Source organism: Carlito syrichta, unplaced genomic scaffold (genome assembly GCF_000164805.1).
Source record: "Carlito syrichta isolate Samal-C Ts95f unplaced genomic scaffold, Tarsius_syrichta-2.0.1 Scaffold308815, whole genome shotgun sequence".
In the NCBI taxonomy this organism is placed as follows: Eukaryota; Metazoa; Chordata; class Mammalia; order Primates; family Tarsiidae; genus Carlito; species Carlito syrichta.
This window is the reverse complement of record NW_007252911.1, coordinates 551,777-574,733: the sequence shown is the minus strand read 5'-3', so window position 1 is coordinate 574,733 and position 22,957 is coordinate 551,777. Positions and strand designations below refer to the sequence as shown.

The 22,957-nt window shown below is 40.1% G+C and overlaps 1 protein-coding gene across 2 annotated transcripts in view; it reads left to right on the top strand.

Moving 5' to 3' along the window:
- ZBTB20 (zinc finger and BTB domain containing 20) overlaps positions 1-22,957 on the top strand; it is a 118,388-nt gene that overhangs the window by 65,494 nt on the left and 29,937 nt on the right. The window contains exons 2-4 of one of the 2 annotated variants that reach the window (XM_008065861.2): positions 2,696-2,796; positions 10,774-10,937; positions 11,315-11,502. In XM_008065861.2, the coding sequence (XP_008064052.1) occupies positions 10,927-10,937; positions 11,315-11,502 (199 nt within the window). In that variant the 5' untranslated portion in view covers positions 2,696-2,796; positions 10,774-10,926. Of the gene's footprint in view, positions 1-2,695; positions 2,797-8,134; positions 8,161-10,773; positions 10,938-11,314; positions 11,503-22,957 lie in introns of those variants that run through there. The other variant, XM_008065862.1, reaches the window with a different exon arrangement.

Genomic DNA, 22,957 nt, shown 5'->3' with positions numbered 1-22,957 from the left:
TAAAAATTGTCTCTGCTTTAAAGATCTTATAAAAGGGAAGAGAAATTACACAAATAATAATTAGAGTCAGTAGAAGGTGCAAAGGGAGTCATGCAACAATGTGCTTAAAGAGTCAAGAAAGGCACTTGCCTTTGGAAAATAAGTGAGGTGGCATTTGGATGGCTTGTAAAGAAGTTATAAGTAGACATTGGACAAAGGGAGGAAAACCATAAGCATGGTGGAAAAGAGTAGGACTTTTCTGGTGTGTAAAATAGAACATAGAGATAAGAGTGGAAGATTAGATTGAGCCATATTGCAACAGCCTGAGTGCCAACCTGAAAAGTCTGAATTTAACCCAATAAACAGAGGATTTTGAGCAAAGGAATCGTGTGTTTAGAAAGGCACTTTAGAAAAGTTACTGTAATGTTGTTGGTGTGAAAGATGGGCTAGAGGTATGAAAACTGGAGAAAAAGTGAAGCCAGTTAAAAGACTTTCACAGAAGTCCTCACAGTAGGTAGCAAAGGAGAAATGGTTGTTGGCATAGAAAACAGTTATTGATTTAGGAAACACAGCCAGAGTAAAAATCACAGGATTTGGCAAATGACTGGATATGAGAAGAAAAAAAGGGAAGAATTAAAGACGACTCCTCAATTATAGGCCCAAGTAACTGGGTAAAGATAATACCAGTGGCAGAAAATGGGAAGTCTGAAGAAGGAATAGGTTTTGAGGGAAAGGCAGTTAATTCTGTTTCACACTTTCTGAATTAGAGGAGCCTGTGTAGTATATGATGGAGTTGTGAGCTTCTTAAAGTTAGAGACCCTGTCTTATTCATTCAGGTTCCCAGTAGCTGCTGTATAAACACTGAATAAATGAACAGAAGAATGACTGAACCAATAACTAGCTGTTAGTTAGAATGTGGGTTTGGAGCTCTGTAGAAAAAGCAAGAACTAGAGCAATATAGATGCCCTCTATGGAGAGGGGATTGCTGAGGTCCTGGAGGGCAGGTGTAGACTATGCCTGAGGAGACTAGAGGAATGTCTACATTTAGAGAACAGGAAAAAGAAAGCATACCAGTGAAGAAGACATAATAGCAGACTGAAAGGTAGGAGGAAAATCAGCATAATTCAGTGTCCCAACACAGAGGGAGGAGTAGTTCAGGATAAATTGAGCATTGGAGCCCAACGTAGCCAAAGACATGAAGCCTAGAAGAAGACCATGAAGTCTGAGGCTCTGAGACAGACAGTAGTCAATTCTTTAGAATCTCAGGATGAACCAATGCCTCAGAGTTCAAAAGTATGAAAGAAAATGGAGACTTTGCAGTCGAAGGGCAGAGAGCAAGTAAGAGCTCAGAACAGAACACGCACAGATCAATGGGCATCCTTAGAACAGGCAGAAATTGAGCAATAAAGAGGAAGAGATGACATGGAATCAAGAGTACCAGGAATGTGGTAAAATACACAATGGAATACCAGTCAGCCTTTAAGAAGAAGGAAATTTTGTCCTTTGCAACAATATGGATGAACCTGGAGGACATTCTGTTCAGTGACATAAGCCAGGCACAGAGAGACAAATACCACATGATCTCAATTATATGTGGAATCTAAGAGAGTTGAACTCATAGAAGCAGAGAATAAAATGGTGATTACCAGAGGTTGGGAAGATGTTGGTCAAAGGATACAAATTTCAGTTTGACAGGAGTAACAAGTCCAGAGATCTACTGTCCATCCTGGGGACTATAGTTAATAAGAATATAGTGTATACTTGAAATTACTGAGAATAGATTTCAAGTGTTCTCACCACAAATAAAATGATAAATACACAAGGTAATGCATATTTTAATGAGCTTGATTTAGCCATTTCACAATGTATGCATATATCAAAACATTATGTTGTACACCATAAATATGTATACTTTTCATTTGTCGATGGAAAAAAAAGGTACCAGGAGAAGAATCAACTGTGGCAAGGTTGAAGGACACTGTTCCTATTTCCTCCAGCCTCACTCCCAACTCAACTTCAAAGTCAGAACCACAGAAATTGACTCTGTTTGCACTGATAGGGTGCTGTTGATGCCTCAGGTGGTCAGATGGAAGCACTGAAAGTGGACCTTAGACAGAAGCAGTCCCCAACCTTTTGGGTATCAGGGATCAGTTTTACGGAAGAAAGTTTTTCCAGACAGGGTGGTGAGGGGGTGTGCAGTCAAACCTCACTGTTCATGTTAATCTGTATTTGCATCTGCTCCCCAGTGCTAGCATCACTGCCTCAGTTCTACCTCAGATAATCAGGTATTAGATTCTCATAAAGAGTGTGCATCGTAGATCCCTCACATGCACAGTTCACAGTAGGATTCACACTCCTATGAGAATCTAATGCTGCCGCTGATCTGACAGCAGGCAGAGCTCAGGAGATAATGTGAGCGATGAGAAGTGGCTATAAATACAGATGAAGCTTTGCTTGCTCACCCACAGTTCACCTCCTCCTGTGTGGCCTGGTTCCTAACAGGCCACAGACTGGTACCAGTCCATGGCCCAGGGGTTGGAAACCCTGCTGGACAACACCTTCTCCATTCTCCCTTTCCTGACTTGACGTTCTTTGGTGTGAAGGTGGAGTACCAGCCTCCCAACCAAGTCCCAAAGCCCTGTGCATCAAAATAAATGATCACCATCACCTATTCATCTAACAACCTTTATTTTTGTTTGTTTGTTGTTTGATCCAGATGCAGCCGCTCCCTGTTCCCTGCCCCAATGAACATCTGCACTAGGCCCAAGCCCTGGAGTGACTTACCTGAAGAGTGACACCATTTATTTTGAAACTACTGTGAGTACATTATGTCTCCAATGAAAGGCTTCTTAGTTCACTCTGTTTAATTAAACACACACACACACAATTGTAAAAGCAGGTGTAATTTTAGATGGCTTCGTTTCTTGGATGCAGCAAGGTAACCAGATTCAGCCCTGAGGTGCCCACAGTGATCCTCAGCCTCCAGTCTGCAGTGCATGCCCTGGGCAGCGTCAACCTTCCTCACCAGATGGCTGTGCCGAGCTAAGTCTGAGCGCACCTTGCAGGGACTGGTGCTGTTCTGCTTGGTCATCTGCACCTCTACCTGAAGTGGTGGCAGTTCCTCCTGACCTGTTTGCTCCTCATCATCCTTCCGTGCCACTTTGTTGAGTCTCATGGTAACTTGTCATTTCATGCCACCCGTGTCAAATCTGTGAGCCAGCTTTCCTTGCCTGAGTTTACCTGTTGTCTTAGCTGAGCCAAGACCCTTCCCTGGGGGCTTTGGGCTCCTTCTGCCATATCTCCAAGCCGTTGTATCTGCTCTCTGGATGGATGGATCTGTATAGTTGGTTTAGTTCCCTCAATATGAAGCATTTGTGTAGAAGTACAGCCCTGGCAAGGAAAGGTACAGAAATAATTTGGGGTAGGAGACATGATACCTATGGGAAAATACTGATAAAAGATTGACATAAAGTATTTAGTAATAATGGCTAAAAAATAACAGATGAATATATGCTTTTTTCACTAGAAAAGTCAGAAATTTGAATTATGTAGAGGCTATGCATACAAAATAACTTAATTACACGTTTTAAGACAAAAGCTCATTCTAGTTGCATTCACAAGCTTTCCCATATGTTATGAGACAGGTAATGGGATGGTGTTTTGCAGACTTCTATGCTACTGGAAAATGCTAAATCTGGGGATTTACATCCCTCTTAGGCTTCAGGTAGGATTTTCACATTCATATTTTCTATGTCTTTTGCTGTTCTGCCATTCAAGCCTAAAGGAATGAAAACAGAGTTTTGTTTTCTTTTGTGTTGCTTTTTCCATCTAATGCTTTCAGTCACCTGAATCGCAATGGATAGGGATGGGGAAAGGAGCCATCAGGGTGTTTTGTAGTACTCATAGAATTGAGGGATCAGGGACTAACCCGTGATAGAAGATCAAAAACAGAGTTTCTTCAGTCCACACGCACGCAAGGTCCTCCCTTAGGCAATGCCTTCACTCATCCTTAAGTTCAAGCGCAAGGAATGCCTGCTATTGAGAAACAGCCTTTTCACATATAAAAGAGAAATAATAATAAAAATTACAGAGGCTTACTAGGTGCAAAAATCAATAAGGTGGGTAAAACATCTCTTCTGTATCCCTTCTGGCGTGTTGACAGTACTCAGGGCCTGGTCTCCAGGCTTGAAGGTGAGTGGGAAGTGGGAGGCAAGTGTTACATTTTAACACCTACCCACCCCCATACCACCTGCCCAACCAAGCTCAGTGGCCCTGCCTACTTCCCCAGATTGTTGTGATAATTAAATGAGATGGTGTATATTTAGTGTCTGGCACAGCAGAGGTGAGTATATTTACTCATTCAGCTAAAATTTGTTGAGCATTTACTATGTGCCAGGCAATGTTCTAGGCACTAAGGATATGGCAGCAAGCAAAACAAACAAAACTCCCTGCTCTCATGAATTTACATTCAGTTTTCTTGCTCTGTGAATGGCAAATAGACAAAAATAGGTACATGGAAGCAAAGACAGAACTGATTTTATTTTGCCTGATCCTTCCAGAAAGTATAACTGAGCATAAAAAGGAAAAGGGAAAGAATAGGTATGATGATTCGTCTCACCACCTCACTTCACCCCCCAAAAGCTCTCAGAGCCATTCTTTGCCCTGACATGTGACCCAGGAGACTGACCTCCCTGGACTACATTACCCAGTCTCTCTTGTTCTCTGCCGTCCCTTCAAATTTGGCCCAAAGGAGACATCAGCAAGAGATGTGAAAGTGGAGGAGAGAGGTCAAGGCATTTATCAGTTCAGTCCTCCTTCCCAACTGCAGTTCTGACTGGGGTTAGACAGCTTCATCCCATTTCCTGCTCCTTCTAAGATTAACAGCTGTTCACTGTTGCTAGTCCTTGGGGCTTCACCATCCCTTAAGGGTCCCTTGCCCTCCCATACCTCCATATGCAGTCATTTTGTTAAACTCTCTTCAGGTAAAGCCTTTGCATGTACCATCTATTCTTGCCAAGATCCTGACTGATAAAGTGAGGGAGAAAAACACTGAAAAACATGATAAATTAGCCCTGCCAATAAGGTTTTTAAAAATTGATAAAATAAAATACTTTAATCACAAAAACGTCTTAAGTCGATGGGAGAACATTGGATCAAAGCGTAGCAAGTCAGAGTGTCGTAGGTCAGTTTCAGTTTCAGTGAATAGACCATAGTGCTCAGTCTTAGTGGTCTTCTGCAGACTGACTGCAGCTTGCTTGAGCCTCAACTTCAAGGAACTCTTGGCATAGCCATGGCAGAGACTGGCATGTGAGCAGAAAGAAGGTGTCGAGAGGGTATACAGTGAGATCAAAGTGTTGAAGAACAAGAAGAGTTTTTCTTAATAATAAGAGAATGCTCTGTCATTCAAATTTTGCATATCATTATTTTCTCATTATGAAAAATTGTATTCAAAATAATACATGAAGCATTTTACAGGGTTTTGAAAATAAGATATAAAACTCAATTTAAATATTAGTAATCAGTGCTTAATATTATTAACTCTCATACTTGCAATATAGTAACTGACTATATAAAAATTTGATATATGACAAAAGGAGATAATTTTTAGAGTTTCATGGTAACCTGTTTTGTGACTTAAAATATCTCATACACTCAGCCTGTAATCCCAGCACTTTGGGAGGCCAAGGTGAGTGGACTGTCTGAGCCTGCAGTTTCGAGACCAGCCCAGGCAATTTGGCGAGACCTTGTCTCTACAATAAATCAAAAATTAGCCATGCATGGTAGCACACGTCTATAGTTCTGGCCACTTGGAAGGCTGAGGCAGAAGGATCACCGGAGCCCAGCAGGTCGAGACTGGGGTAACTGTGAGCATGCCAATACACTCCAGCCTGGGCTACAAAGTGAGACTGTGACTCAATAAATAAATAAATTTATATAAATATTTATTTATTTTTATATATATATATATCTTGTATTATCAAATCACTATAATGGATTAAAGCAAAGTTATTCTTATGGCCTTCTGCTAAAAAGTAATTAATGTAAAATGTAAAAAAAAATTCATGTTTTATGACATAATTTTAAATGGTACAATACACAAATACACTGAAGTATTTTCAATTTTTTTTAAGTGTTGAAGAAGAGATTACTTATCCTAAGATTCTTTCTGCCTTTGCTACAATAACAATCCATTTGCCCCTGCCCCAAATCTAGATATTTTAAAAGGTTGCTAAGATGAGGGAAATGTCTTCTTAAAGTTTACATGAGGAAAGCCACAAAACAAATGCTCTCTATGAAAGGAGCTTCCACTGCTGAGTCCTTATCATGTGCCAGCACTATGCTCACCACTTTGCATGGCTTATTACATTTATTCCTCACAACAACCCTAAGAGATAGGTATTATTCTCCTTTTACATATGAGGAAAAGGAGGTTCAGAGATACAGAGTCATCTGCCCAGGGCATACAGCTACTAGGTAGTAGAGCTCAGTTCTGCTACCAGCCCTTGCTGGGGTGTCTGTTACCACCTACCTTTTCTCCCCTGACCAGATACTAAGCCTTTTTGATTAAATTATTGGGCAGAAGAGTAGGGAAATGGTTAGCATCCCAAAAAGATTGGGGAAGGCATCACTGATCTATATGATCAGCAACCAATGACAATCAAAAGGAAAATCTGGATTATTCTTTTCTATCTGACCCAGCTGATAAGTGGAAGGCATGTTAATGTGCAGGAGAGGGTGGGAACCCAGTGAAGAGAAAAAACTGGGAGAGGGAGATAGAAGAGAGCACTCTCCTCTCAACAGACCCTGGAGACTGCTAAGAGCTCACACAGATAAAATATTTATTTTTCCATATGCTGCAGAAAGCATTGCCATCACTGTATGTGTGCAATATGTGCAAACGAGTATGAAATGTATACATCAAATGCCGCCGATCTGGTTAATTTCCATGCATTTAACATGCTTAATACCTACCATATCATCAATATGTTTTAATGCATATTTCTTTCCACATTCAATATGGTCTAGTTAGGAAAGAGCCAACATCCTCTACAGTCTGACTCACTGCTATGTTCCAGCCCAAAACTTGTTGCCAGGGTCAGCACAATGAGAGTTAAAAAACCCAGAAGGTTCTGCTGGCTAACTCGGCTGCCAGTCACCTTAAAAAGACCTCCCAGTTCTTGAAGCAGCCTTTTTCTCATAACAGAAATGTTTGCAGTGGGGAGATGAAAATGTTTTTGTTCTCCTCAGACAATTGGGAGATGTTCAGTCAGAATGTCAGAACTGACCGTTGAAAGGCGGGTGCCTGCGGCCACACTTTTTCTTTCTTTTTTGAATGCAGAGCTCCGCCAATGTGGCGGGAGGAAGTGCACAATGATTGGTCTGTTTCTCTGTGGAAGTGCTCAGGGTACACCCAGTTTTGCTTTGCATATATTTACGAAACATCTGCCCTTTTCTTGTTCTTAAGTCCTTCCCCCTCACCAGCCCCCTTTCCCCTTTTCCCTGGTTTCTTTCTTTGTTGTTGTTGGCTTGTCTAACTTTTTCACTGGAGCTTTCATTTTCCGGTTGAGGGGCGACTTCATCAGAGTGTATAATTTTAAGAGAGAGAGAGAAGGGGGGGAGAGAGAGCGAGAGCAAGAGCGAGAGCGAGAGAGAGAGAGAGAGAGAGAGAGAGAGAGAGAGATTGAGAATGAGAACTAAAAAGAAAGAAAGCAACTGAGAGGCCAGAGCTTGGCAAATCAACCTTTGGCATGGTGACCAGGAGGAAGGTTCTGGTCGGGAGTTTGCCTCTCTGAAATCTGCCTGGAGTCAACCAGTGTGCTGCTGCCCTCTAAAGGCTCCAGGGAATAATGCATTGCCACCAATGCTTGGGAAGACTTGCCCTCAAATGTGCAATGTTTATTTAATTCTTTTTATACAAGCAAAGAATATATTTTTAATTAATTATGACAAGGCTTCCTTTTTCCTTCTTAATATGCCATGAACTACAAAAATGGGGTCAAATAACAGCACCTGTGCATGTCTAGATATAGACTGGTGCTATGTTTTTAGTGCTTCTCAGCTCCAGAAAAAGGAGTACAAAATAACTATGAGGGAGGGTGAGAGAGGAAGCAAATTGCTTCTGAGGACAGCAAATAGTTCTCTGTCACTTGTGCATTTGAGAAACAGCCCTGTGGTATAAGGGTAAGTAACGTGATATTAGGCAAACGAGAGGAAGAGTCAAAAAGGTTGAATTTGTAATGTTTCCTGTTTGTAGAGGCGGCTCCAATGTCTCTGTGCTATGAAAGTTCTCCCAAAGTGATCCTTGAGACAGCAAACAGGTGGCATAAGATGACAGGTAGGAAGCAGGACCAAATCTAGGGAAGGAAGCAAGGGCACTGATAGGAAGATAAATACAATTTTTGCATTGTTAAAAGTAAGTCATGTTGGTGGTTTGCTCATGTAGCTATATTTGAAAGACAGCTCCCTTAATTTTCTGAAGCACACACCTGAAACTAGCCTAGGCCTTGTTTATAAGCATCAGAAATAAACTTTTTTTTTCTGACAGGTGATACATATCATTGGTGTTGTTTGGTCCCTGTATTTAAATAAATCATGAGGGTCAGCCTAGCTTTACTGAGCAAAATGATCCTACTCTATTTAAACATCCTTCATGGATTCAAAGGGAAAGCAGCCAGTCAAGTAGCTTTACTGCCTTGCTGCATAAAGAGTAGGAAACAACTGAGATTCAGACTATGACTCTTCTTAAAAATACACTTTAATTTGAGCCCCTTTTCATTCCATTCACCAATAGTTATTGAATGACTTATAAGCTACTCTGCTTAATAGTATAGACTAGACAGTAAACACTGAGAGGGCAGAACCAGACCTGTCTTATTCTTTAGTCCATGCTGGAAACATCATAGGAACATAATCAATATTTGTAAAATGAATATGTAAATAAATGAGTAATGGGAGAAAAGGAAGAAGGAAAGAACAGATGAACACAGGGAATACAAAAATAACTAAGACATTTCCTTACCCTCAGTGAGCTTATAGTCTCATAGGAGGGATACGCACATAAATAACCATTATTGGAATAAAACTGAGTCAGTAAGATAAGATTAGTAAAACATAATTTAGGGATTTCAGACAAAGATCTCAGGAGGAATTAAAGGGCAGATTGTGCAGAAGGTGGTGAGAGAAGTCCTACGTGGTAGAGAGGAATCAAGCTGAAGACACCATTTAATAAGTACGAAGGGTAAATGTGATTTCAACAGGCAAAGAAGGATATTCAAAGCAAGAGAAATAACTTGAGAAGAGATGTAAAGTCAAGAATGTACATTCTCAGGATATTCTGGGAATATTCAAGAAATTTGAGAGTACAATCTGGCCAATATTTAGTACACATGAGAAAAACTAGGAGAGATCTGGAACTGACCTTAAGTGTCGGGCTAACATGGCCATCTCAGGTTTAGGGAATGCAAAGAAGCAGGACTAGAGGAGTCAGGGAGGACGGAGAGCTAATTTGTAGACAACAGTCTAAAGAAAACTGAGTAAGGTGGCTGCAGTGAAAGTGGAAAAGAATCACAAATACGAAAAAATGTGGAGGAAGCAGAATTAATTATCAGAACTTGTTGAATTGGCTTTAAGGCAGAGGAAAGTATAATGACCCTGAGTTTTCCAACCTGGTGACAGAAACAGGGACCATAGAGGAGGTGTTGGTTTCCACGGAATAGAGGTATTGGGCTTTGGAGACTGAAAACCAGAATACCAGCTCCTTGGGGATCTGTATAGACATGTAAAACTGGGACATTAATCCCATAGTCACCATTCAACAGACAATTGGTAAGGTATCACAGTTTGTTGCTTCTCTCATATTGCTGCCTCCATACTGAAAAAGATGTCTGAAAACTTCCCCTCTATTCTAATCTTTACCATGCTATTTCTGCCTCCTGCCCTCTGAGGAAACAGATTTGATTTCACAACCTGTTGGACCAAAAACACAGCATACTAATCATAACACCATATTCTGCGAGGGCAGATTTAACTACCCAGTACAACAAATTTCAATACAAAATATTCTGTATAACAAGTCCATCACTATGCTCACAGAAACAAGGGAAGCATGGAAAGAAATCTACTTACAACAAATTCTGTACCACACATCAACTACCAAAAAAAACCCCTTTTTCTGGTCACGATCCACATAATGATAGAAAAAGGCACAAAACCAAGGAAATTGGGGAAATGTTCAAGGACTAATAATCCAGTTTGACTGGGGTCTAACATGTAGTATAAGCTAAGTATTTATTAATTTAGTCTCAGTTGCATTGTCCTGGGGAGAGGAGATGTGAGCTGACTGACAGCTGTTCTGCTTTACTTTCTATTCCTGACCCCAAGTAATAGTAACAATTACTTTTTAATTTCCTTCACCCATGTCTTCCTCACATTCCAAACACACAGTCACACTCCTAAACTCCAGAATCTTGCACTAAATCAGAAATCAAAAGGAATCTAAGGTGTAGGATAAGTAAGAAGTTGGAGGAAAGAATCTCCATATGACATCTTCCCTCTTCAGCTACTAGACTCTATGCTCTTCTTTTTACTTTTCACTTACTGCTCTAACAAAAACCTCCATCACTACTCCCTCATCTGTACAGCCTGCAAGTTCAAATTGTGATATGAAATTATGTATTGATTTCAGTAAAATCTAATAACAACAAGAAAGTTGTATGTTCCATGTGTTCAATGAGTAGAATCTTAAAGCTGGAAGGAACCTTTAAGGCCTTCTAATTCAAGCCCTTTATTTTACAGATGAGGAAACTGAAGCCCAGAGAGGTGAAGTGAGGTGCCCAAGGCCACACAGCAAGTTAGAGGCACAGCTAGTACCATAGCTCAAGTCTCCTGACTCCCAGTCCAGTGCTCCTCCCATTACTCCACGGGTCCTGTCTCTAAGCTTCCTGACAAATGCTAGAACGGTAAACCTCCACTAGTATTTTTCCAGACCATGTTAAAACTCCTAAGGGGGGTAGGGTGGGGGGATGCTTTCCTGGATAATGTCAGCCATACGTAGCTCAAGCTGTCTAAAGTTCTGGGACAGGGTCTTTTTATGCATCCAACAGAGTCCAAATGTGGTGCTGTTTGCTTGGCCCATATGCTTTCATGTGTTCCCAGTTAGGCCATTACTGGAGGGAAAAAAAAAACAAGAATCAGCTTGTTTTAAAACAAGGGACATACTGGACTCCCTCCCATCCCCCTTCAGAAAAAAAAATCAAGTTATCTTTAACAGATTCTAAAAATGCCTTTTCCCAAATATGCAGTCAGTTCCTTCAAAGGGCCCTTTGTTTATTTTCAGGAAGAAACCCAAGACAGCTGAAAACCAGAAGGCATCTGAGGAGAATGAGATTACTCAGCCGGGTGGATCCAGCGCCAAGCCGGGCCTTCCCTGCCTGAACTTTGAAGCTGTTTTGTCTCCAGACCCAGCCCTCATCCACTCAACACATTCACTGACAAACTCTCACGCTCACACCGGGTCATCTGATTGTGAGTACACCACTAAGGTGCTGGTGTCTTCGCAGTACTTGGAGTAGTGCTTCTCCCCCCGGGTGCTGGCCTTTTTACTTTCTGAGAAGGCCGTTTTTACATTAGGTCTTCTAATGTAGCCAGAAGTAACGTGCCACCATGTTGATTCAGCCAGCATCTATATATTTTCTAAGCTAGAGGATATTTTAAAGCCAGGTGGCCAGCCATTTGACCTCAGAAGGCCGATTAATTACATAAGCCACGTTCTCTTTCATTCCATTAACTCAGAAAAAGAAGTGACATTGTTGCTTTCTACTTATTCTTGATCTGAATAACGGCACTTCCACCATTATTAAATTGAACAACCAAATATGGACCTCAGAAGACCAGTTAAACACAAGGAAACATCCATTTTGAAATTACATAACACAAGTCAGATTTGCATTAGTTATTGGAGTCTCATGTAGCTTGGCTGAATTTCTGTCTTTCCAGTTTTTAATTTATTTTGAAGTGGTTAAAGGGTAGCATAAATTTACAGAAGAAAAGAGAATGGCTTCCAAGAATTCAGAAGCCACCCAGACTTCACATAGCCAATAAGAATGCAGATTAAAAATATTTTTTAATTAAAAAAACTGCCTAAGGGCTAAATTTGGAAATGGGCAGCTTAATGAGATCGTCGCTATTGAAATCACTTCTTTGCTGTTTATTTTTGCCATCTTCCCACTAATCTGGGAGTCACTTCTTCAAATTCTATTTTAAGCAAGTTGATAAATCACGTTTAGGAGACTTTTTTCTCTTTCTGAAATGTAACCCAATACTTCAGAGAGAAAGGAACGTGTGTTGACAGTGCAAAGGAATGAAATAAATTTGGAGTTAAATCTAAAAGAAAATTCTTTTTAGTCTTAAGATACTCAACAACTCCTCTGAACTTATCTCCAAAATGGTGTAACAGGCAAAGAACTGTCATATTCTTCTTGAAAATGAGTGATATATGACCAAGAAAGTTTTATTTCAAAAGTAAAATCCTGTTCACAAAGACAAAAATCATTAATTAAGAAATGAGATTCTAAATTCACCATTGTTATTTTTCTGACAGAATAAATGTAAAATTCTGCAAAGAGGGCAAGAGGTAAATGGTTCTGGAAGATTCCATTCTCTACTTGCCTCATTATTAACAGTCTTTAGATAAAGGGAAAAGACCTAGGGACAGGGTTAGAGTGAAGAGAGCTCGATCCACTTATGGTTGGGCTAAGACCACACTCCAGCTGTCACTAGCAAATGAAAAGAGAGGTAACGGGATCCAAATCTCTGTGGCCTATGTGATTTATACAACCAAAACTGTGACTTCCTTAGAGAAACCTAGGGATCAGAAGCAGGGACTGTGTTCTGTGGACTGCCGTATCTTTGAACCTTCTTACCTAGTGGTCTTCAGCCTCATAGTAATTACAAGAAGAATTGGAAAATAGTGTGGCTCAGTGCCCATTGACATGTGCACACTGTTCCTACCTACCAGGAAGGTAGCCCGTTCCTGTGGTGAAAGACTTGAGACTTTTGCATGCAGACCTTCATTACCTGGCTTCCCGCCACACCTTATGGGTGTGGATTACATAGAATGGCCTCAGCCCAGAAATCTCCTGTTACCATGCAATAAATGTTTTGCTGAATAGAAAAGGCACTGGGCTTCATTTATTGTACTTTACTGTATTTTCCGACCAGGGCCTTAGTGTTTGTATGAAATATATTTTTAAAACAATAGGAGTATGGTGTTGTCATACAGTTCCTTGGTGACCATGGGAAGCTAGTGGATTTGAGTTCAGTAGGATGTCTGAATGTAGTTGGAAGGAGAACAAATTGGGAGGAGAAACCTAATCTCCAGCTGTTTAGAAAGTCATTTTTATTTTGCCATTAAGATGTGTAAGTCTCCTCTGTTCCAACCTGTTGTTTAAATTGATTACACTTTTCTCCAAATATATTTGGAGTGTAGTTTGTCCTGATTTGAGCCTACACTTAGAAGAAAATTGTTTTTAGGAAAGATTCACAGAAATCTGTCCATTTGGAGATTGCTTGAGAGAAGACAGGAAAAAGGTTTATTTTAAGCTGTTAAAGTTTTTGGATGCTCTTCTTGCATTCAAGAGGATTTTTTTTTTTTTACTTTCAAATGTCATTCTTACCATAGATTAATTTAAAAGCCTAATTTCCTTAAGGTAAAATATTCAGTTCCTATTTAGAACTAACAGATTTGGGGCATTTAAAAATAGTGCCCTTGACTTGTTAGTCTCTTTAACTTCAGAAACATTTCACCAGTGTGTGGTGTTCCAAGCTTTCACGAGTGCCTGAATTTTTATAACACCTTTTTATTTGTCGTGTGTTTAGTAAAATATTCTTAGTCATGCCTTAATACCCATTTCCTGTCAGTATGATTCTTCCCAACTTACAGATGAGAAAACTGACACCCAGATAGATGAATGACTTTCTCGTGGTAACTCATTTGGGTACTAAAGGGCATTTATGGATTTGCTCTCATTATGAGAGCATTTCTCATTGGAATTCTCTGTTCCAAGCCCAAAGATGGTATTCCTGGCTCTAAACAGGCATCTTGAAAATATGCAACTACTCATATTGGTAACTGGGTTCTAAAACATGATAGATAAGGCATCCCCACAAAATAAAAGTCATTTCTGCGTATGAACTGGCACGGTGCTTTTGCATGTGAAAGACACAGGCCATGTTTTAGAGCAAAGACAACACGTCTGACTCCCTAAGTTCTCAGTTGGCTGTTTAACCTGCCAAGCCCACTTCAAATTTGGCAGAAGATCCCAGTAATATTCAAAACGAGAAAGAATATAGTCGTGATATGCTTTCCTTTGTGAGATAATGAGGCTAATATCGCTGCTAAAATGTGTGCTGCTTTGCAGTGTACCCACAATTTCCTCTTAGCAATATTCCCCCATTACCTCCTTGCTTGTCACCTCTTCGCCATTTTCTAAAAATCTAATGGTAAACAATTCAGGTGATGGTAATGGAAGGCATTAGGGTCACTTATGAAATGCAAAAGATACAAAAACCCTAGGTATTTGACAGTGCAGTTACCCACTAAGCGGACTGAGTGTGAGCTGAGCCAAGTTCTCCCTTTAAATGCTTAAGCAGGACTAAACCAAGTCGGAAGAGCAGACGAAGCCCTCCATATGAAAAACTTCTCTTGACAGCCATCAAGCTGTAGCACATCACAGTCATATACATGTGATAGACAGGATGAGAACTTTTACTTGCATATTTCTTCCATTTTGTTTTCACTCAAATAAGGCTCCCGTTGAAGGGAAAAGTGACTTTCCTCTCTCCAGCGGTCCCCCTGACTTCTGGCTGTAGATCCATCTATTCTGATGTCTTTCTTTTTTTGGAAACTGATATCTGTAGTGACTTACTCTCTGTGTTTTGCACTAGCCTCATCAGACTGTCTTGTTTTTTTGTGTCCTTGCCAAGAGATGCACTTACGCATTAACAGTTTTTATTTATTTTTATTTATTTATTTGAGTTGGAGTCTCACTCTGTCACCCAGACTGGAGTGCTGTGGCCGCTCCCGGCCACCACGGCCTCGACCTGGTGGGCTCCGGCGATCCTTCCGCCTCAGCCTTCCAAGTAGCTGGAACTACAGGTGTGTGCTACCATGCCCGGCTACTTTTTGATTTTATTGTAGAGATGAGGTCTCACCAAGTTGCCCGGGTGGGTCTCGAACCCGCAGGCTCAGGCAATCCACTCACCTCAGCCTCCCAAAGCGTGGGATTACAGGCTGAGCCACCGAGCCCGGTTTTTATTTATTTTTAATTTAAGCTTACACATTCCCAAACTGCCGCATGGGTGGGTTTAACTTTAGCTTTGTAGGTAGCATGACTCTGCTGGAGCTGCACACGGTCGAGGAGACTGGTAGGCTCTTCCTTTTCTATCTCTTGCCATCCACCTTCCTTGGCCTTCCCTTTCCAACCATTTGCTTCACCCGTCCAAGTCCCTGTGATTAAAATTTTTAGTACACTTGGCTCATTTTGCACTTTTAAGCAATTTTTTAGAGAACAAAACAAAGAAGATTTTTATGGCAAACTCCATTAATGCCACATTAAGGCTGACATTTTAATTACCCCAAAGTCAGGAAATGCAAAGTTCAGGTTCCCACAGCAACAGAAACTGTCCCCTTGAGTGCAGGCATGACAGCAGATTCTTTCATTCCCTGATTACACAACACCAGGCGTGGGGACATTGTTTTTATCCACGTATGTGGAAAGGAGCACAGCTTTCATCCTTTGTTTTTTTCCTGTAACTACAGTTGAGGATATGGGTCTTTAGCTTCCCACCCAAAACCATCTATATGTATTATCCTGAAACAGAAGACTATTACAGCTCTACATGTGCACACGGACAGAATTAAAGTTGCTGTGGGAACATTAACTCTGATTTCCGGACTTCCGTGCCAGTCACATTTAAACCATAATGTTGTAATTTTTGGCATGTAATAAATGTGCATTTCATGTACACAGACAGAAAGAAGCATAAAATGTATTTTAAAGAGCAATTAATTACTAACTTTGTGATTAAAAAACATTTGGTGCATGTTCCTTCCCATTTAGCATCAGCTGCTGGTCTTAGCCAGGCCTAATAGATGACATACTGTGTCTCATCCTGTATCTCAGATGTACTTACTGTATGTTCCTGTTCTTCCAGATAATTAATTCCCTTAGTAAAGCTGTAGGGGGAAAACAAAATGGAAGGAATATGCAAGCATGTAAATAGGGTGAGGGATATTTTGAAGGAAGTGATTCATTTCTGCAAATAAACCTTTTAGTCCCTGATAATGAGCCAGAAATCTGCTAAGTGGGTGTAGACAAAGGTTTCTGGCCACCTTAGAGCATCTGGTTCAGGGCCATAAGAACAACTTGAAAGCAGATTTCCCCATGAATTCCAGGCATGCCCACTGGGGGAGTGATTTTACTCTGTAAAACATTTTAGGCTTAAGGCTTAAAAAGTTATTTTACTCTGTAACAACTTTTTAGCTTATACTACATTCAAACTGAAAGGTAAAAGTTACAGGGACTCAGGTAAGATGTGGGCTTTGCCAAAGAACCCCTAACTTAGAGAGTAATGTTTTTTCTTCCTTTATGTTTGAATTCAGTTGACCCATTTGTGTTAGAGAAGGAAGTCCTTTGAAATAACTGAACAAGATTGTTAGTGAAAGGAATTAGTAGCAATGCTCAATGGTACAGTGTTTAAAAACGCAAATGTTTGAATGTTTGAAACTGGGTGAGATAAAAATGTTACTGAAAGGATGTGTAGCTTAAACTCTGAGGTAAGGCTTTAAGACACACTCAGTAAAGAAACTCTTGCTACTTGTTCATTCTGTCTCCTGTCATGTCTTCCTTTTTGTTCTGTTTGGTTGCATATGGTATTTAACCTTTAAGAAAGATACTTCAGTTTTACAGGGCTCTGATTTGCTTTTACTTGGGCTGTCTCTATGTGTGAATGTATGTCTATCTGAGTGAAAACTCCTCAAGCAAGTTTGAAGGTCTCTGGCAAATTTGACTGCATGCTCAGAAAGTTTCCAATCAGAAAGCTGATTCAGTATAAAACCTTCCAAAAACTTCCTGAGGCACCTGTTCACATGAAAAGATTGAATTTCTGTTGGAGGTGCTCAGAAGGCAGTGTTTATAACTGAAGATCTCTGTTTGGTGTGCCAAAAAATGAAAAACATTTTGGCCCCAAAAAAACCTCCATAAATGTTCAAAATGTATAATCAAACAAAAGCTTCATTTGGATTCAAATGCATGTATCTCAGCAGATGTGTCTAAACTAACTGGAATCCCACAGGAGCAGCTGAACTGGATTTTGGTATGTCTTGATAACTGAAAGAGTTATTCTTAGACTTTGGAAGGACAAAAATGGCCCATCTGTGAAGAACCGTAATAGAGACATGGCAAAAAACAGCATCCTCTGAAAGAGTTTATTTATGGAATTTAGGACAAGTTGGACAATCCTGAAAACATTTTGGGGTCACACTAATTTGAGAGGAAATACAGCCAAAATGGGATGGAATAACAACTACAGACAGTTACTATCCTATGGCTTGCTATTAATTTCCTAATAAATTCCGTATCGGTTAAGCTGTAAATAGAGTGTCTTTGGTATAACTGAGTGCTCTTGTTGCCTCCAAAGTGCCCTGCATTTCTCTTTATTCTATGTCCTATAAGGAATTGCATATTTATCTTTTCATTTAAACTGCTTTTCTGCCATTTCATCAACCAAATAAACCACTTACCTGTAAAGTGTGGATTTCTTGTTTTAAAGGCAATCTTTCCCTTTTTAAAAAGTCACCTTTCTGCCTCTGAGTTAATTGATATGTAATATCTTCGGGATTATTTTTATTGCCTTTTATACTGTATCCCTTATTTAGAGATTTTAGTGCTTAATCAAGCACTTATACATTAGAAGGCCAGTTAATTTTTTTATCTGCTCTAATTTCCTGAAGTTTCCACTTAGTATTTGGGGGGATACATTCACTTTTAAAAGCACATTTTTTGGAGTTTTGTGTCTTAATCTACCTCTGTTTACAGAATTGGCCCTCTTTATAAACCTTGTCCTTGCCCTACAATCCTAATTTAATTGAGTGCCTTCCATGGTTATAATACAATAACTTCTGGAAGTCATTCTTACTTCATTCTCATTCATTCATTTAGTCACTGATAAAATGTTATCAAACCCCTACTTCTCCAACAAGCCCTCAGCTAAGATTAAGGATAAAGATATGAACAAGATCCCATTTAGTCACTCTAGGAACTCATGAGGTTCTTCAGTACTTTATAAACCTGAAAAGGGGTTACTACAAATGCAGAATTAAAGTGTTTGGCTATACACAAATGCTACGGAGCCCCTGAGGAAGGAGCCTGTAGCAGTGGCAAGGGTTCCACAATACAGGTGATAATAAACTGGAGCATGAGGGCTAGGCATATGTCAAGTAAAAGACAGAAAGAATGGCATTCTAGGCAGTAGGAACAGAAGCAAAGCTACAGAGCCACAAGAAGAGCACAGTGTTTTTGGAAAACAGAGCAGTTCAGGTCTTCTTACGCTTCACCTTATTTTAATCATGGGACAGTTTGTATTTGGGCAACATTGCCTGTTGTTATAATCTAGCTGGGCTGAATTGTCTGTCCCTTTTAGAGACATTTGCTTTCTAAATAAATAATAAAGCAAGACACCCATTTATTTTCCAATAGGCAACAGTGCCCTTTCTTCCATGAAGTCAGGAGAAGTAAAAAAGTATTCCAAGGAACTAGTAATGATTTGTTGGTCTGCAAATCTCAAAATAACTTTTTTTATTGAGAAAGATCCATTGCTGGAGCCATAGTCACCTGTGTGAGAAGCTGGAACTCTGTCATTGACTTGTGTCTGCCCCTAACTCTAGCAATCTGCCATTTTGTGTAATCTTCCTAGGTTCCTTGGCAAGTCTCCTTGCCCATTGCCTCATGGGCAGCACAGGCACCATGCCCTATTGCTCTCCTAGACATTGCATAGATGTGCTTATGATTGTTCCCGTGTTATTGTTAGGACTGACTGCTGGTTTTCAGGACTGTATTCTTAATCTTGCCATATCATCTCATGCAGGAATACATCTTTCTTATCTGTAACAGCTAGTAGCAGTTTCATATATACTTTCTCTGCTCATGGAAAATTTCATTATATAAAATTAGTGCTTCTCCATATCTGTCAAGGTTTCTCACATCCTGACTTAAAAAATACAAAGAAAGCCCACATGCATTACTGCCCTTGGAGTTGGATCATGTAGGATTGATCGAGAGCTCGCATGAGGATTCTTTTTTTTTTCTTTTGAGTTGGAGTCTCACTCTGTCACCCAGGCTGGAAGGCAGTGGCACAATCACAGCCACCACAGCCTTGACCTGCTGGGCTCAGGTGATCCTTCTGCCTCAACCTTCCAAGTAACTGGAGCTGCAGGTATGTGCTACTATGCCCAGCTAATTTTTTATTTGTTGTAGAGATGAGGTCTCGCCAAGTGGCCTGGGCTGGTCTCGAACCCGTGGGCTCAGGCAATCTACTCGCCTCGGCCTCCCAAAGTGCTGGGATTACAGACTGAGCCACCGAGCCCAACCTTGCATGAGAATTCTTTAAAGACTTCCTTGCGTTAAGGAAATGTCAAGTCAGGTCCTTCCATCAGTCACCTCACACTAGGGACCATAGTCAGGCACCTTATTACCTCATTAGCAGGATGAATACTTCCTGCTTTCTTTTTTGCTTTTCTTCTGCCTCTACATCCTTTGGTCTCTCTGAGGAATGTGTATCAACTTGAACTTTTTTTTAACTCTGAAAGAGACTAAAGATTACCTGGTCTAAGCCCATTACTGTACAAATTAGGAAACTGAGGCCCAAAGTAGGCAAGTTCATAACTAAAGGCTCTCAGCATAATGAGTGACAGAGCCAGAAACGACCCTGGTCTTTCTCCCACCAAGCACACTGCCTATTACCAAGTCTGCTTCTGAGAGAACTCAGGTTTTTCTGAACAGAAAGGAGTCAGGATTATTCATCCATCAATTTACTAGATGCTTTCAGTGTGGAGGACCTTAGGCGTGGAATTGTGCAGGATATAGTTTTATAAGCAGGAGCCCTATGCTCAGAGACTGAGAGCCTTGTAGAGAAGATCAGATACATTCACAACTGCCCCACAGAGTGGTTAAAGATTCATCCCCAGACACCTGGACCTACTAGACCACTGATTCACTCACTTGATAATTATAGAGAGAGTTTATCATACGTGCCTGTCACTACAGTGAGTCTCATGAGGGCACAAAGGTGGAAACGAACACACCCCACCACCAAGAATCTCAAAACTTAGTATGTATCCTCAAGTCACCATTATCATTACAGAATTTAGAAAGTTTGTAGAATACATTTTAATCCAGTTAACAGTAACAGCTAGTTCAGTTTATCAGAAAAGGTTCCATTCAAGTTCTTTTGAAAGATGAATAGAATTTCCCTGGAGGAAATTAGGGAACGGTATGAGGGGTTTGCACCCTGGTGCAGCATTGTGGAAGGGTTTTAAATAGTGACTGCTGCAGTCAAGACTCTGCTTTGGGAAGGTTAATTTAGCAGCAAGAGTGTGGAGAATGCATGGATGTGGGAGGGAGCGCCTAGGGGAAGGGGGGAGCCCAAGAGGCATCATCAAGTGTTCACACTATTGGTAACCAGAAGGGGCTGGTGGGAGGAGGACTGGGGAGGAGCCAGGTTCAACAGATTCTGTGGATGAAGGTGGACAGTTCGGAGACCTGAGTTTTAGGTACAGGAAGGGAAATTATCAAAGATAACTAAGATATCAAAAAGAAAAGATGAATTGCAAGTGTTTAGAGGAATAGAGTAGAGCTTCATTTCCATATAGTGCTGAGTGTGAGTTATCAGGGTGTTCCCAGTGGAGACCAGTAACACTGAGTTATATGCAACAGGAATATTTGACATTAGGACTAGCAAACACTTTGGCCAAGAGGGTGTACTTTAAGCCATAAATGTGGGGGTAAATTTCAAAAAAGACTTTATTGACAGAAACAAAGGAAAGTAGGACCTTGGAAAATACTTATATTGAGTGATAAGTATGAGAATGAAGAACCATCAAAGGAGGAAAAGAGAACCTGGGAAACAGAAGAAAAGCCAGGATAGTACAGAAAGGGGACCGGGGGAGGGGCAGCCATGTCAGACACTGCAGACACCAACAAGGGAGGGGACTGGGAAAAGATGACCTTGGGTTTGGAGAATGTTAGCTTTCTGGTGACTGAAAGCAGAATCAGATATGTATATTTAAAAAAAAAACATAAAAAGGGGTTCAGGGGCAAACATGGGATAAATGAGAAAGCAACAATTACAAAGTACTTTGTAAAGAAATGTAATAGTTTAAAATGAAATAATGAATGGGTAACTCAAAAGTGGGGTAATGAATATTTTTATGGTACAGAAGTCCCAAGTTCACTTAGAGACTGAGAAATAAAAACCAGTGTTAAGGGAGACTCTGCGATTAAATAGGCAAGGTGAGAGGGAATTAGATCTCATTTCACAGGGCAATTAGAATGGTAAATATATGGAAAAGAAATTTGAAGGCATTACCCAAGCCCAGTGAATCAGTAATTATGTTAGTTATTTCTCTACTTCTCAATATTGCTTTCTCTTCTTTTTCGCTAATAAGAACTAATGGTTTGCAAGAACTGTCACATCACAAATATTCACTCAGTTCCTTACCCTCAGTAATCTCTGAACACTAAGCAGACAATAGGTATCGTATACTTTGAGCATTTAAGTTCTCTAACAAATTTTAAGACAAGTTATCTCAAAGCATGATCCTTTTTTAAAAGCCACATCTCATGAACTTCTTCCATGATAGGCCCAATTCAAATAGCTTTGTAGTTACTGATAGCAAACCTATATATTATCTCATGTCCTCTTTCATTCTCCTAAGACATCCTCAAGTTCATGATTATTCAGAGGGCTTCACTTGTTCACTTAGACTGTGTTCCTTCTGTGATGGCTAAAGACATTCTGAAAGTTGATGCCACCTGGACTCAAAGTAAAGTATCTGATATAACTTCTACTTCAGGAGGGTGATCTGGAAGCAACTAAATCAAACCACATGTTTGCCCTACTATTAAATTACCTATAAAATTAAATGAGGAAATTATTTTATCACTACTGAAAATTATATAAACAGCCACATGGAAGAATTTTGAACATGAGTCTTTATTGTTTCACAAGGCAGAATGAATTCGTAGTTGATGTCAAAATTGACCTTGAGAAGTTTTTCCTTTCTTCTTCAATTCTAAAAACAGAGTTTCCTCCCACTTGTTTATCATCACCAGTTTTAACTTGGTTCATGTTATGGGTTATTTACTAAGATATTAGACCAAAAAATACAGAATTTTTAAGAAAGCTTGGTGTGGCACATAGAATGCTACACAAAGAATTTCAAGAAGCAGTAATTGAATTAACTTTGTCATTGTTTTCTGCTGTAATCACTTTCTTTCCTGTATAATAACATATTGTCTCTATGCCTCATATCTTAACTGGATATTTGGATATAAAAGGAGATAATGGAAGAAATATACATGTAAATTTGAGTTACAAAGCGTAACTGTGTGTCTCATGGAAAAGACACATGCAAAGTCTGAACTTAAGCCTTAGAAATTAACTCCAGGGAAAAGGTTATCTATAATTTCTTCAGGGAAGTACTGTTAGGCTTTGAATATAGACCAGGATATTTTTTCCAGTTTTTAGGAAGACCCCGGGAATCTAGCCTATTCCATTTTATTCCTGACCTAAAGGTCTCAGAAGGGTGACAGTATCCTGAGACTCCTGAAGTGGCCTAAGTAATCCTGGATTAACATGCTGATAGATGCTGCCAAGCAGGCCTGGTTTCCTTGGGCAGTGATACAGGCAGAGGGTGCCCTCA